The sequence below is a fragment of the Myxine glutinosa genome, chromosome 5 (assembly GCF_964187855.1).
Source record: "Myxine glutinosa chromosome 5, kmMyxGlut1.1, whole genome shotgun sequence".
In the NCBI taxonomy this organism is placed as follows: domain Eukaryota; kingdom Metazoa; phylum Chordata; class Myxini; order Myxiniformes; family Myxinidae; genus Myxine; species Myxine glutinosa.
This window is the reverse complement of record NC_136265.1, coordinates 7,009,810-7,024,192: the sequence shown is the minus strand read 5'-3', so window position 1 is coordinate 7,024,192 and position 14,383 is coordinate 7,009,810. Positions and strand designations below refer to the sequence as shown.

The window sequence follows — 14,383 nt, the reverse complement described above, 5'->3', positions numbered from 1 at the left end:
AGAAGCTCCGGCAGTATCCAATCTTTACCCAGCTGGCTCGCTGAACCGGTGCCCGCCTATCTCAAACGAGCGGTTCGCGCTAGCAAGTACGACCCCCTTGTTGACAAGGTGCAGGTCCTCCAGGCTAATCCCGAGCATGCTCGCGTGTTAACGGCGGATGGCCGCGAGTCTACTGTCTCCGTACGCCATCTCGCCCCATGTGGGGACGACGACAGGGATATCGACGAACCCGTCTACGAGTCTATGGACTCTATCGAAGCTTCCCCTATGGAACTACCACTGTTACTCCCGTCGTCCCCCGCTCCCGTGCCCGAAGGCGCAGGGGCGCCCCCTCCGACTCCAACCTCCGGCGGCTATTCCGACGCGGGGGACTCCGGGCTAGGGGACGCCGTGCCCGGGGGATTCCGAACACGAACTGGCAGGGAGGTTCGCCGCCCCCACCGCTACGGGTGGACCGACTGACGTGGGTTGACGTGACCCATTCGTTTATGCTGATGCTTGCTTGCAACCTGCCGAGCTTGCAACTTAGTATAGTTCTAACGGCGGGGAGAATGTAGTGAAATTATACCAAGGTGAACCCAGGGGTGCTCGCTACGGAAGGGGGCGTCTATAAGACCCGGGACAACCGGGGCGCGCAGACACTTCAGCGGAACTCACTGTGACATTATCCAGTAGTTTGAATGGTATGTACGCCCCAAATGCTGCGCTGACAATGCGCTGCGCTAACCATTGTTATATTGAATCAACCATTGCTGCTCATGAAATGCTCTGATTTAATGCCTGTTGCATGCATGTATTCTTACAGGATGTACTACAGATCTAAATGATATTAAACCTACCCAGAGGTCAAGTCGTGTCTGAGCTTGATTTTCACGACATGAGGTATGAAGCTTTAACTATGATTAAAGTATGAAACTTTAACATGAGGTATGAAACTTTAACTATGATTAAAGTATGAAACTTTAACATGAGGCATGAAACTTTAACTATGATTAAAGTATGAAACTTTAACATGAGGTATGAAACTTTAACATGAGGTATGAAACTTTAACATGAGGTATGAAATTTTAACATGAGGTATGAAACTTTAACATGAGGTATGAAACTTTAACATGAGGTATGAAACTTTAACATGAGGTATGAAGCTTTAACTATGATTAAAGTATGAAACTTTAACATGAGGTATGAAACTTTAACTATGATTAAAGTATGAAACTTTAACATGAGGCATGAAACTTTAACTATGATTAAAGTATGAAACTTTAACATGAGGTATGAAACTTTAACATGAGGTATGAAACTTTAACATGAGGTATGAAACTTTAACATGAGGTATGAAACTTTAACATGAGGTATGAAACTTTAACATGAGGTATGAAACTTTAACATGAGGTATGAAACTTTAACATGAGGTATGAAACTTTAACATGAGGTATGAAACTTTAACTATGATTAAAGTATGAAACTTTAACATGAGGTATGAAACTTTAACATGAGGTATGAAACTTTAACATGAGGTATGAAACTTTAACATGAGGTATGAAACTTTAACTATGGTTAAAGTATGAAACTTTAACATGAGGCATGAAACTTTAACTATGATTAAAGTATGAAACTTTAACATGAGGTATGAAACTTTAACATGAGGTATGAAACTTTAACATGAGGTATGAAACTTTAACATGAGGTATGAAACTTTAACTATGATTAAAGTATGAAACTTTAACATGAGGTATGAAACTTTAACATGAGGTATGAAACTTTAACTATAATTAAAGTATGAAGCTTTAACATGAGAATTGAAAATTTATTTCTCGGCTTCCACTGATATATTGTACTGTATATATAAATATACATATATACACATTTTATACCCCTTTAAAAATGTTTTTTTAATTCTCACATACTGGATCAATGGCCTTATGGACAGAGCATCAGATTCCCAAGCTGGGGATTGAATGAATGAATGAATGATCGTTTTAAGGCCATTTTCCCCGCTAGAGCGGGGGTTAGCCTTGCGGGCCCCATGACAATCATGGTTCCCTGTTTGAGGCAATGTTTTTATGGCCGGATGCCCTTCCTGACGCCAACCCTTGGTCACGCTCTTACGATGCGCAGGGATACGGTGTACCTATTCTAAACTGGGGTACACACCGGGATCATTCATCCCAGCAAGCTGGTACTCAATTTGCCGACCTCGGAAGGATGACAGGCTGAGTCAATCCCCCTGGCGTTAATTCAGTGATCGATCGGGATTCGAACCCAGGGATCCTAGGATCCCAAGCTGGCACCCTAACCGCTAAGCCAACACCAACACCAACAGGGATTGTGGGTTCAAATCCATTCAGGGTTGAATAATTTTTTTCCCCTTTTTCAAATCTTTTATATCGTCTTGAATAAAGTCTTGTACGATGAACAAATGCATTTTTTTCGTATTTAAAATGTATCTTGTGAAAAATGCCAAGAGCATAGAAAAGGCCCCTTTATAAGGGATGTGCCATGTCGCAAAGTATAGAAAAGAAGGGACATTCTTGGGTAAAATGCCAGCGGCATAAAAAGGCCCCTTTATATGGGATGTGCCACGTGGCAAAGTATAGAAAAGAAGGGAAATTCAAAAAAAATCTCGTGTGCATGCTGTACTACCCTTGTGTTCTGAGGAGGAACCAAGTAATGCTCTAGAAAAGTTCATATAAAGGGCCACCAATTTGACTCATACACCTGCATGAAGAAGTAAATGTATTTTACATGCCAGATGTAGATTGCCCCTATGTATGAAGTTTTCTCGAGCAATTAGGGCCCTAATTCTGTGCCCTAATTCTGTGCCCTATTTCTGTGCCCTATTTCTGTGCGCCCCTGCTGGTTCGTGCAGGAATTTGCATTTCGTTCAGGGAGCCGACAATAACTCGCCTACTCTTCACGGAGAACACCGTATAATCTTTAGCGTCCCCCAACAAATGCGGCAGACGAGACACCTGCTTTAAGGTCCATCCGAGGGACGGCACACATTTATGAATCGCCCTCCCCGTGAAACACCAGCAGTTTATGACCAACGGGTTGGGATTCGAACCTGGACGAGACAGCTCCGAAGTTAGCGTGCGTACCAATAGGCCATCCGGGCAGCTCTATCTATAACACTAAAATGATAGCAGAACATGATGCCAGAAATTCAATTTCTCAATTTGATATTGAAATTGAAATTTCAAGTTGATGCCTCAAATTGGTGGGAGTAATAGATATTGGGGGACAAAGAGGGGTTAAGCAGACAGGACAATGCCAGTAAGCTAAAGGCAAAGCAAGCAGTGTTTTAGAAGCTGCATGAGAGTACTTGAGGTAGTGACAGTGAAGCTATTAACAGGTTACCATGGTCGAGCAGGAAGTGCATCACTATCATTAAAAAGCTACTTGGAGCAAGACCAAATTGGGACCTTGTTCTGAGCCGTGAAGGCCAGGTCTTGCAGACGATAGGCCATGCTGTTGAGCGTCTCTTCAAAGACGCCTACAAGATGAGCCTGGTGGGGAAAACAACGCCGCATGTAAAAACAATACGAGGACAAATTAAATAATAAAGTGAATGAGTGCGGAGGAGTGTCGAGATCAGCACGGGTCAGTTTGTTAGTCATGTCAGATCATGCGTGTCCGATCTTTGGTCCCATACGAGGGTTTAGCAAGCGCTTTATCAGGCCGAAGAAAGCCAGGTGAATGACATGGGGGAATCAGGTGACATCACGTGCACACGAGAAACAGAAACGTAATGGTTATGACGTGTAGAGCGAATGATAAAAAGGAGTCCGACACGAGAACAGGAAGTGGAAACGTAATGGTTCAAAGAACACACGTTAGTGGAAAGTTGGCTGGTAAGGGCAGAGGCCTTATCATTGGACATGTTCAGCTCGCCCCGTAACTTCTGAACCTGGTGTGAGGGATGTGTAGAGTAACAGTGAGATGGGGTGGGTGGTGGGAGAGGGGGAAGAAGGGGTACAGGGGGTAAGAATATGTTATAAAAGCGAGTGCGGCCACACCACACCACACCACACCACACCACACCACACGTAATGAATTAAGTGCCTGAACACTTGAGGGCAAAGATGAGGTTTAAAAGTGTCTGTCAACAACTTTCCAAATAGTATCTTAAAGAACAAATCAAATTGGCCAATCGTAACAAGCTCATCACACAACATCTTAGATCGGAGGGATCTCTGGTCGCTCCTGAGAGATCGACCAGCAATGTCTGTGCTACAGGACTGTTCGATCAGAAGTGACCAGGGCTAATCAACAACAACAACAACAACCTCATCACAACACGTGTTTTTGGCCAAAGGTTGTACAAATGTGACATACCTGTGAACGCGGAAGTGGATCAGAGACGGACAGGATTCGGTTTGGCTCATCTCTCGGCCTATCGACGTGTACTTGTCTGTCATACATCGAGTACCCAAAGTGGTGAAACTCCTCCACAAGGACGGTCTACCATTCAGGACTTTACAGGAGCACGTTGACAAATCGGATGTTCACACGAGCGATCAAACTACTTTGTCGTTATTTGCATCCCAGAACCGCAACGACTGAGTGTCGCATAAAAGAGCCAGGAATACCAGACATTGGAGTCCCCGGAGTCGTTGGACATCGTGACGGTTTGTCTTGCTCAGCGGTAGATCACGTGAGGTCCAAGTCTTCACTCACCTCCGTCCTGACTCTCTCTGTATACCTGTGTGTGTGTGTCTGTGTGTAAACTCTGTGTACCTGACAGGTGCTTCGTGACCTCAACAAGACCAGTAAGGACTTCCTTTATGAGGAGGAGGGGGTAGGGGGAGGGAGGAGGAGTTGTTCTTCCATGAGAGACAATGAAGAAGATCGAGGCGTACATCATGAGTGTTTGGATTTGATTCACAAATTGAAGAACATTTACTTAAAGACGGAAACAGAGAGATGTAACAGTATTACGTCACAATATAATCAGGATGGAAATTCCTACCTCGATTTTGCCTTTCTCCTCCTGATGTAGGAACGTATGGGGAAGGTGAGGAAGGATGAGAGACCTCTCCTTAGAAATAGCAAAGACAAAACCCCCGAATAGGAATTGGTGAAGCCAACACTTTATGAATCACAGACAATTGTGAATAGATACCTGAAGTTTCAGGACAGATGAGACAAGGCAGGCTGAGGACATTGAGGAGGATGAGATGCCATGGGGATGTGTGAAAGGTGGAGGGGATGAGATGCCATGGGGATGTGTGAAAGGTGGAGAGGATGAGATGCCATGGGGATGTGTGAAAGGTGGAGAGGATGAGATGCCATGGGGATGTGTGAAAGGTGGAGAGGATGAGATGCCATGGGGATGTGTGAAAGGTGGAGGGGATGAGATGCCATAGGGATGTGTGAAAGGTGGAGAGGATGAGATGCCATGGGGATGTGTGAAAGGTGGAGAGGATGAGATGCCATAGGGATGTGTGAAAGGTGGAGAGGATGAGATGCCATGGGGATGTGTGAAAGGTGGAGAGGATGAGATATCATAGGGATGTGTGAAAGGTGGAGAGGATGAGATGCCATGGGGATGTGTGAAAGGTGGAGAGGATGAGATGCCATGGGGATGTGTGAAAGGTGGAGAGGATGAGATGCCATGGGGATGTGTGAAAGGTGGAGGGGATGAGATGCCATGGGGATGTGTGAAAGGTGGAGAGGATGAGATGCCATAGGGATGTGTGAAAGGTGGAGAGGATGAGATGCCATGGGGATGTGTGAAAGGTGGAGAGGATGAGATGCCATAGGGATGTGTGAAAGGTGGAGAGGATGAGATGCCATAGGGATGTGTGAAAGGTGGAGAGGATGAGATGCCATGGGGATGTGTGAAAGGTGGAGAGGATGAGATATCATAGGGATGTGTGAAAGGTGGAGAGGATGAGATGCCATGGGGATGTGTGAAAGGTGGAGAGCATGAGATGCCATGGGGATGTGTGAAAGGTGGAGAGGATGAGATGCCATGGGGATGTGTGAAAGGTGGAGAGGATGAGATGCCATAGGGATGTGTGAAAGGTGGAGGGGATGAGATGCCATGGGGATGTGTGAAAGGTGGAGAGGATGAGATGCCATGGGGATGTGTGAAAGGTGGAGGGGATGAGATGCCATGGGGATGTGTGAAAGGTGGAGAGGATGAGATGCCATAGGGATGTGTGAAAGGTGGAGGGGATGAGATGCCATGGGGATGTGTGAAAGGTGGAGAGGATGAGATGCCATGGGGATGTGTGAAAGGTGGAGAGGATGAGATGCCATAGGGATGTGTGAAAGGTGGAGGGGATGAGATGCCATGGGGATGTGTGAAAGGTGGAGAGGATGAGATGCCATGGGGATGTGTGAAAGGTGGAGGGGATGAGATGCCATAGGGATGTGTGAAAGGTGGAGAGGATGAGTGCATGCAAATAGACTAGTTGAGATGATAGTGCTGGTGGTGGTGGAGGAGATGGGATGGATTTGGGAAGGGGGAGTGTGGTAGGACTCTAGGGTGCAGCTTATAGGTAGAAATAAAAAGTGAGCAGTTAACAAGGTGAGACAGGAATGAGGAGAATAGATTTGTCGGTGGGATAGGGTGCAGTTGTTTGCACACAAGGAAAACATTAATATTGTGATGCAGTCCATGATGAGATTTCTCCAAGTGTCCTTTGTCTGTGTACAAATGTGTGTCCGAGTGTGAGGTTGGGTTGTCGTGTGCGCTCGTTGTGTAGAATTTGTCTCTTCCGTACGAATTCCTGTCGCTGCATTTCCTCGAGATCGACTGCGGTAAATAGGTCTTCATGCCCATTTATCTCAGCCACGATAACACGATAACACGATAACACGATAACACGAGTGCAAGGCAAGCGAGGAGATAAGGAAGTGCACGTAATATGCTGAGTGAATGCAGAATCGAGTAATAAAGATGAAGAAAGAGCGAGAGAATGATTCAGGGAATGAAAAGGCATTTGTGTCGTTCCTACCTCATTTTGTCCTTTCTCTTCAGGCTGTAGGTGAAACAGACAGAGAAATGTAAAAAATAAATATATTCATCCACAAAGTACAGAGTTTCGTGCTGTTAGGGAATGAAACTTGAGTTTAACAGAACCTGAAGCACGAGGTTCATCGGTTGGGCCGAGGCCCAAAGAAAAGACCCGAAGATTGTTCAAGTGAAGGGTTAAAATGATCTTAAAGGATCCACAGATAAACCATTTTAGTCAACGCCAGTCAATGATTGTTTTTAATGAAGCCATGAACTTATTGATCAGGATTTCTGTTGCTACGTAATTTTTAGCTTAAATCCCGACCGTTTTGCCTTAAATCCCGACCGTTTTCGCTTAAATCCCGACGGTTTTGGCTTAAATCCCGACCGTTTTCGCTTAAATCACGACCGTTTTAGCTTAAATCCCGACGGTTTTAGCTTAAATCCCGACGGTTTTAGCTTAAATCCCGATTGTTTTAGCTTAAATCCCGACTGTTTTCGCTTAAATCCCAACTGTTTTAGCTTAAATCCCGACTATTTTAGCTTAAATCCCGACTGTTTTAGCTTAAATCCCGACTGTTTTAGCTTAAATCCCGACTGTTTTAACTTAAATCCCGACTGTTTTAGCTTAAATCCCGACTGTTTTAGCTTAAATCCCGATGGTGTTAGCTTAAATCCCGACGGTTTTAGCTTAAATCCCGACTGTTTTAGCTTAAATCCCGACTGTTTTAGCTTAAATCCCGACTGTTTTAGCTTAAATCCGACTGTTTTAGCTTAGAGCCGACTGTTTTAGCGTAAATCCCGACTGTTTTAGCTTAAATCCCGACTGTTTTAGCTTAAATCCCGACTGTTTTAGCTTAAATCCGACTGTTTTAGCTTAAATCCCGACTGTTTTAGCTTAAATCCCGACTGTTTTAGCTTCAATCCCGACTGTTTTAGCTTAAATCTCGATGGTTTTAGCTTAAATCCCGACGGTTTTAGCTTAATCCCGACTGTTTTAGCTTAAATCCCGACTGTTTTAGCTTAAATCCCGACGGTTTTAGCTTAAATCCCGACGGTTTTAGCTTAAATCCCGACGGTTTTAGCTTAAATCCCGACTGTTTTAGCTTAAATCCCGACTGTTTTAGCTTAAATCCCGACTGTTTTAGCTTAAATCCCGACTGTTTTAGCTTAAATCCCGACTGTTTTAGCTTAAATCCCGACTGTTTTAGCTTAAATCCCGACTGTTTTAGCTTAAATCCCGACTGTTTTAGCTTAAATCCCGACTGTTTTAGCTTAAATCCCGACTGTTTTAGCTTAAATCCCGACTGTTTTAGCTTAATCCCGACTGTTTTAGCTTAATCCCGACTGTTTTAGCTTAAATCCCGACTGTTTTAGCTTAAATCCCGACGGTTTTAGCTTAAATCCCGACGGTTTTAGCTTAAATCCCGACGGTTTTAGCTTAAATCCCGACGGTTTTAGCTTAAATCCCGACTGTTTTAGCTTAATCCCGACTGTTTTAGCTTAAATCCAGACTGTTTTAGCTTAAATCCCGACTGTTTTAGCTTAAATCCCGACTGTTTTAGCTTAAATCCCGACTGTTTTAGCTTAAATCCCGACTGTTTTAGCTTAAATCCCGACTGTTTTAGCTTAAATCCCGACGGTTTTAGCTTAAATCCCGACAGTTTTAGCTTAAATCCCGACGGTTTTAGCTTAAATCCCGACTGTTTTAGCTTAAATCCCGACGGTTTTAGCTTAAATCCCGACTGTTTTAGCTTAAATCCGACTGTTTTTAGCTTAAATCCTGACTGTTTTAGCTTAAATACCGACTGTTTTAGCTTAATCCCGACTGTTTTAGCTTTAATCCCGACTGTTTTAGCTTAAATCCCGACTGTTTTAGCTTAAATCCCGACTGTTTTAGCTTAAATCCCGACTGTTTTAGCTTAAATCCCGACTGTTTTAGCTTAAATCCCGACTGTTTTAGCTTAAATCCCGACTGTTTTAGCTTAAATCCCGACTGTTTTAGCTTAAATCCTGACTGTTTTAGCTTAAATCCCGACTGTTTTAGCTTAAATCCGACTGTTTTTAGCTTAAATCCCGACTGTTTTAGCTTAAATCCCGACGGTTTTAGCTTAAATCCCGACTGTTTTAGCTTAAATCCGACTGTTTTTAGCTTAAATCCTGACTGTTTTAGCTTAAATACCGACTGTTTTAGCTTAATCCCGACTGTTTTAGCTTTAATCCCGACTGTTTTAGCTTAAATCCCGACTGTTTTAGCTTAAATCCTGACGGTTTTAGCTTAAATCCCGACGGTTTTAGCTTAAATCCCGACTGTTTTAGCTTAAATCCCGACTGTTTTAGCTTAAACCCCGACGGTTTTAGCTTAAATCCCGACGGTTTTAGCTTAAATCCCGACGGTTTTAGCTTAATCCCGACTGTTTTAGCTTAAATCCCGACTGTTTTACCTTAAATCCCGACTGTTTTAGCTTAAATCCCGACTGTTTTAGCTTAAATCCCGACTGTTTTAGCTTAAATCCCGACTGTTTTAGCTTAAATCCCGACTGTTTTAGCTTAAATCCCGACGGTTTTAGCTTAAATCCCGACTGTTTTAGCTTAAATCCCGACGGTTTTAGCTTAAATCCCGACTGTTTTAGCTTAAATACCGACTGTTTTAGCTTAATCCCGACTGTTTTAGCTTTAATCCCGACTGTTTTAGCTTAAATCCCGACTGTTTTAGCTTAAATCCCGACCGTTTTGGCTTAAATCCCGACCGTTTTAGCTTAATCCCGACTGTTTTAGCTTAATCCCGACGGTTTTAGCTTAAATCCCGACGGTTTTAGCTTAAATCCCGACGGTTTTAGCTTAATCCCGACTGTTTTAGCTTAAATCCCGACTGTTTTAGCTTAAATCCCGACTGTTTTACCTTAAATCCCGACTGTTTTAGCTTAAATCCCGACTGTTTTAGCTTAAATCCCGACTGTTTTAGCTTAAATCCCGACTGTTTTAGCTTAAATCCCGACTGTTTTAGCTTAAATCCCGACGGTTTTAGCTTAAATCCCGACTGTTTTAGCTTAAATCCCGACGGTTTTAGCTTAAATCCCGACTGTTTTAGCTTAAATACCGACTGTTTTAGCTTAATCCCGACTGTTTTAGCTTTAATCCCGACTGTTTTAGCTTAAATCCCGACTGTTTTAGCTTAAATCCCGACCGTTTTGGCTTAAATCCCGACCGTTTTCGCTTAAATCCCGACGGTTTTGGCTTAAATCCCGACCGTTTTCGCTTAAATCACGACCGTTTTAGCTTAAATCCCGACGGTTTTAGCTTAAATCCCGACGGTTTTAGCTTAAATCCCGATTGTTTTAGCTTAAATCCCGATTGTTTTAGCTTAAATCCCGACTGTTTTAGCTTAAATCCCGACTGTTTTAGCTTAAATCCCGACTGTTTTAGCTTAAATCCCGACTGTTTTAGCTTAAATCCCGACTGTTTTAGCTTAAGTCCCGACTGTTTTAGCTTAAATCCCGACTGTTTTAGCTTAAATCCCGACTGTTTTAGCTTAAATCCCGACTGTTTTAGCTTAAATCCCGACTGTTTTAGCTTAAATCCCGACTGTTTTAGCTTAAATCCCGATGGTGTTAGCTTAAATCCCGACGGTTTTAGCTTAAATCCCGACTGTTTTAGCTTAAATCCCGACTGTTTTAGCTTAAATCCCGACTGTTTTAGCTTAAATCCGACTGTTTTAGCTTCGAGCCGACTGTTTTAGCTTAAATCCCGACTGTTTTAGGTTCAATCCCGACTGTTTTAGCTTCAATCTCGATGGTTTTAGCTTAAAGCCCGACTGTTTTAGCTTAAATCCCAACTGTTTTAGCTTAAATCCCGGCTGTTTTAGATTAAATCCCGACGGTTTTAGCTTAAATCCCAACGGTTTTAGCTTAAATCCCGACGGTTTTAGCTTAAATCCAGACTGTTTTAGCTTAAATCCCGACTGTTTTAGCTTAAATCCAGACTGTTTTAGCTTAAATCCCGACTGTTTTGGCTTAAATCCCGACTGTTTTAGCTTAAATCCCGACTGTTTTAGCTTAAATCCGACTGTTTTTAGCTTAAATCCTGACTGTTTTAGCTTAAATACCGACTGTTTTAGCTTAATCCCGACTGTTTTAGCTTAAATCCCGACTGTTTTAGCTTAAATCCCGACTGTTTTAGCTTAAATCCCGACTGTTTTAGCTTAAATCCCGACTGTTTTAGCTTAAATCCCGACTGTTTTAGCTTAAATCCCGACTGTTTTAGCTTAAACCCGACTGTTTTCGCTTAAATCCCGACCGTTTTAGCTTAAATCCCGACGGTTTTAGCTTAAATCCCGACTGTTTTAGCTTAAATCCCGACGGTTTTAGCTTAAATGCCGACGGTTTTAGCTTAAATCCCGACGGTTTTAGCTTAAATCCCGACTGTTTTAGCTTAAATCCCGACTGTTTTAGCTTAAATCCCGACTGTTTTAGCTTAAATCCCGACTGTTTTAGCTTAAATCCCGACTGTTTTAGCTTAAATCCCGACTGTTTTAGCTTAAATCCCGACTGTTTTAGCTTAAATCCCGACTGTTTTAGCTTAAATCCCGACTGTTTTAGCTTAAATCCCGACTGTTTTAGCTTAAATCCCGACTGTTTTAGCTTAATCCCGACTGTTTTAGCTTAAATCCCGACTGTTTTAGCTTAAATCCCGACGGTTTTAGCTTAAATCCCGACGGTTTTAGCTTAAATCCCGACGGTTTTAGCTTAAATCCCGACGGTTTTAGCTTAAATCCCGACGGTTTTAGCTTAAATCCCGACTGTTTTAGCTTAATCCCGACTGTTTTAGCTTAAATCCAGACTGTTTTAGCTTAAATCCCGACTGTTTTAGCTTAAATCCCGACTGTTTTAGCTTAAATCCCGACTGTTTTAGCTTAAATCCCGACTGTTTTAGCTTAAATCCCGACTGTTTTAGCTTAAATCCCGACTGTTTTAGCTTAAATCCCGACGGTTTTAGCTTAAATCCCGACGGTTTTAGCTTAAATCCCGACGGTTTTAGCTTAAATCCCGACTGTTTTAGCTTAAATCCGACTGTTTTTAGCTTAAATCCTGACTGTTTTAGCTTAAATACCGACTGTTTTAGCTTAATCCCGACTGTTTTAGCTTTAATCCCGACTGTTTTAGCTTAAATCCGACTGTTTTAGCTTCGAGCCGACTGTTTTAGCTTAAATCCCGACTGTTTTAGGTTCAATCCCGACTGTTTTAGCTTCAATCTCGATGGTTTTAGCTTAAAGCCCGACTGTTTTAGCTTAAATCCCGACTGTTTTAGCTTAAATCCAGACTGTTTTAGCTTAAATCCCGACTGTTTTGGCTTAAATCCCGACTGTTTTAGCTTAAATCCCGACTGTTTTAGCTTAAATCCGACTGTTTTTAGCTTAAATCCGACTGTTTTTAGCTTAAATCCTGACTGTTTTAGCTTAAATACCGACTGTTTTAGCTTAATCCCGACTGTTTTAGCTTAAATCCCGACTGTTTTAGCTTAAATCCCGACTGTTTTAGCTTAAATCCCGACTGTTTTAGCTTAAATCCCGACTGTTTTAGCTTAAATCCCGACTGTTTTAGCTTAAATCCCGACTGTTTTAGCTTAAACCCGACTGTTTTCGCTTAAATCCCGACCGTTTTAGCTTAAATCCCGACGGTTTTAGCTTAAATCCCGACTGTTTTAGCTTAAATCCCGACGGTTTTAGCTTAAATGCCGACGGTTTTAGCTTAAATCCCGACGGTTTTAGCTTAAATCCCGACTGTTTTAGCTTAAATCCCGACTGTTTTAGCTTAAATCCCGACTGTTTTAGCTTAAATCCCGACTGTTTTAGCTTAAATCCCGACTGTTTTAGCTTAAATCCCGACTGTTTTAGCTTAAATCCCGACTGTTTTAGCTTAAATCCCGACTGTTTTAGCTTAAATCCCGACTGTTTTAGCTTAAATCCCGACTGTTTTAGCTTAATCCCGACTGTTTTAGCTTAATCCCGACTGTTTTAGCTTAAATCCCGACTGTTTTAGCTTAAATCCCGACGGTTTTAGCTTAAATCCCGACGGTTTTAGCTTAAATCCCGACGGTTTTAGCTTAAATCCCGACGGTTTTAGCTTAAATCCCGACGGTTTTAGCTTAAATCCCGACTGTTTTAGCTTAATCCCGACTGTTTTAGCTTAAATCCAGACTGTTTTAGCTTAAATCCCGACTGTTTTAGCTTAAATCCCGACTGTTTTAGCTTAAATCCCGACTGTTTTAGCTTAAATCCCGACTGTTTTAGCTTAAATCCCGACTGTTTTAGCTTAAATCCCGACTGTTTTAGCTTAAATCCCGACGGTTTTAGCTTAAATCCCGACGGTTTTAGCTTAAATCCCGACGGTTTTAGCTTAAATCCCGACTGTTTTAGCTTAAATCCGACTGTTTTTAGCTTAAATCCTGACTGTTTTAGCTTAAATACCAACTGTTTTAGCTTAATCCCGACTGTTTTAGCTTTAATCCCGACTGTTTTAGCTTAAATCCCGACTGTTTTAGCTTAAATCCCGACTGTTTTAGCTTAAATCCCGACTGTTTTAGCTTAAATCCCGACTGTTTTAGCTTAAATCCCGACTGTTTTAGCTTAAATCCCGACTGTTTTAGCTTAAATCCTGACTGTTTTAGCTTAAATCCCGACTGTTTTAGCTTAAATCCGACTGTTTTTAGCTTAAATCCCGACTGTTTTAGCTTAAATCCCGACGGTTTTAGCTTAAATCCCGACTGTTTTAGCTTAAATCCGACTGTTTTTAGCTTAAATCCTGACTGTTTTAGCTTAAATACCGACTGTTTTAGCTTAATCCCGACTGTTTTAGCTTTAATCCCGACTGTTTTAGCTTAAATACCGACTGTTTTAGCTTAAATCCTGACGGTTTTAGCTTAAATCCCGACGGTTTTAGCTTAAATCCCGACTGTTTTAGCTTAAATCCCGACTGTTTTAGCTTAAACCCCGACGGTTTTAGCTTAAATCCCGACGGTTTTAGCTTAAATCCCGACGGTTTTAGCTTAATCCCGACTGTTTTAGCTTAAATCCCGACTGTTTTAGCTTAAATCCCGACTGTTTTACCTTAAATCCCGACTGTTTTAGCTTAAATCCCGACTGTTTTAGCTTAAATCCCGACTGTTTTAGCTTAAATCCCGACGGTTTTAGCTTAAATCCCGACTGTTTTAGCTTAAATCCCGACGGTTTTAGCTTAAATCCTGACTGTTTTAGCTTAAATACCGACTGTTTTAGCTTAATCCCGACTGTTTTAGCTTAAATCCCGTCGGTTTTAGCTTAAATCCCGACTGTTTTAGCTTAAATACCGACTGTTTTAGCTTAATCCCGACTGTTTTAGCTTTAATCCCGACTGTTTTAGCTTAAATCCCGACTGTTTT

At 42.2% G+C, this 14,383-nt stretch overlaps 1 protein-coding gene across 3 annotated transcripts in view; it reads right to left on the bottom strand.

Annotated features, from left to right (window-relative positions):
* Positions 1-14,383, bottom strand: part of LOC137427997 (neuron navigator 3) — a 122,902-nt gene that overhangs the window by 45,131 nt on the left and 63,388 nt on the right. For 2 of the 3 annotated variants that reach the window (XM_068117886.2, XM_068117887.2), the window contains exons 18-20: positions 6,969-6,992; positions 3,836-3,910; positions 3,426-3,509 (exon numbers count right to left, since the gene is read on the bottom strand). In XM_068117886.2, coding sequence (XP_067973987.2) covers positions 3,426-3,509; positions 3,836-3,910; positions 6,969-6,992 — 183 coding nt within the window. The remainder of the gene's footprint in view (positions 1-3,425; positions 3,510-3,835; positions 3,911-6,968; positions 6,993-14,383) is intronic. The other variant, XM_068117888.2, reaches the window with a different exon arrangement.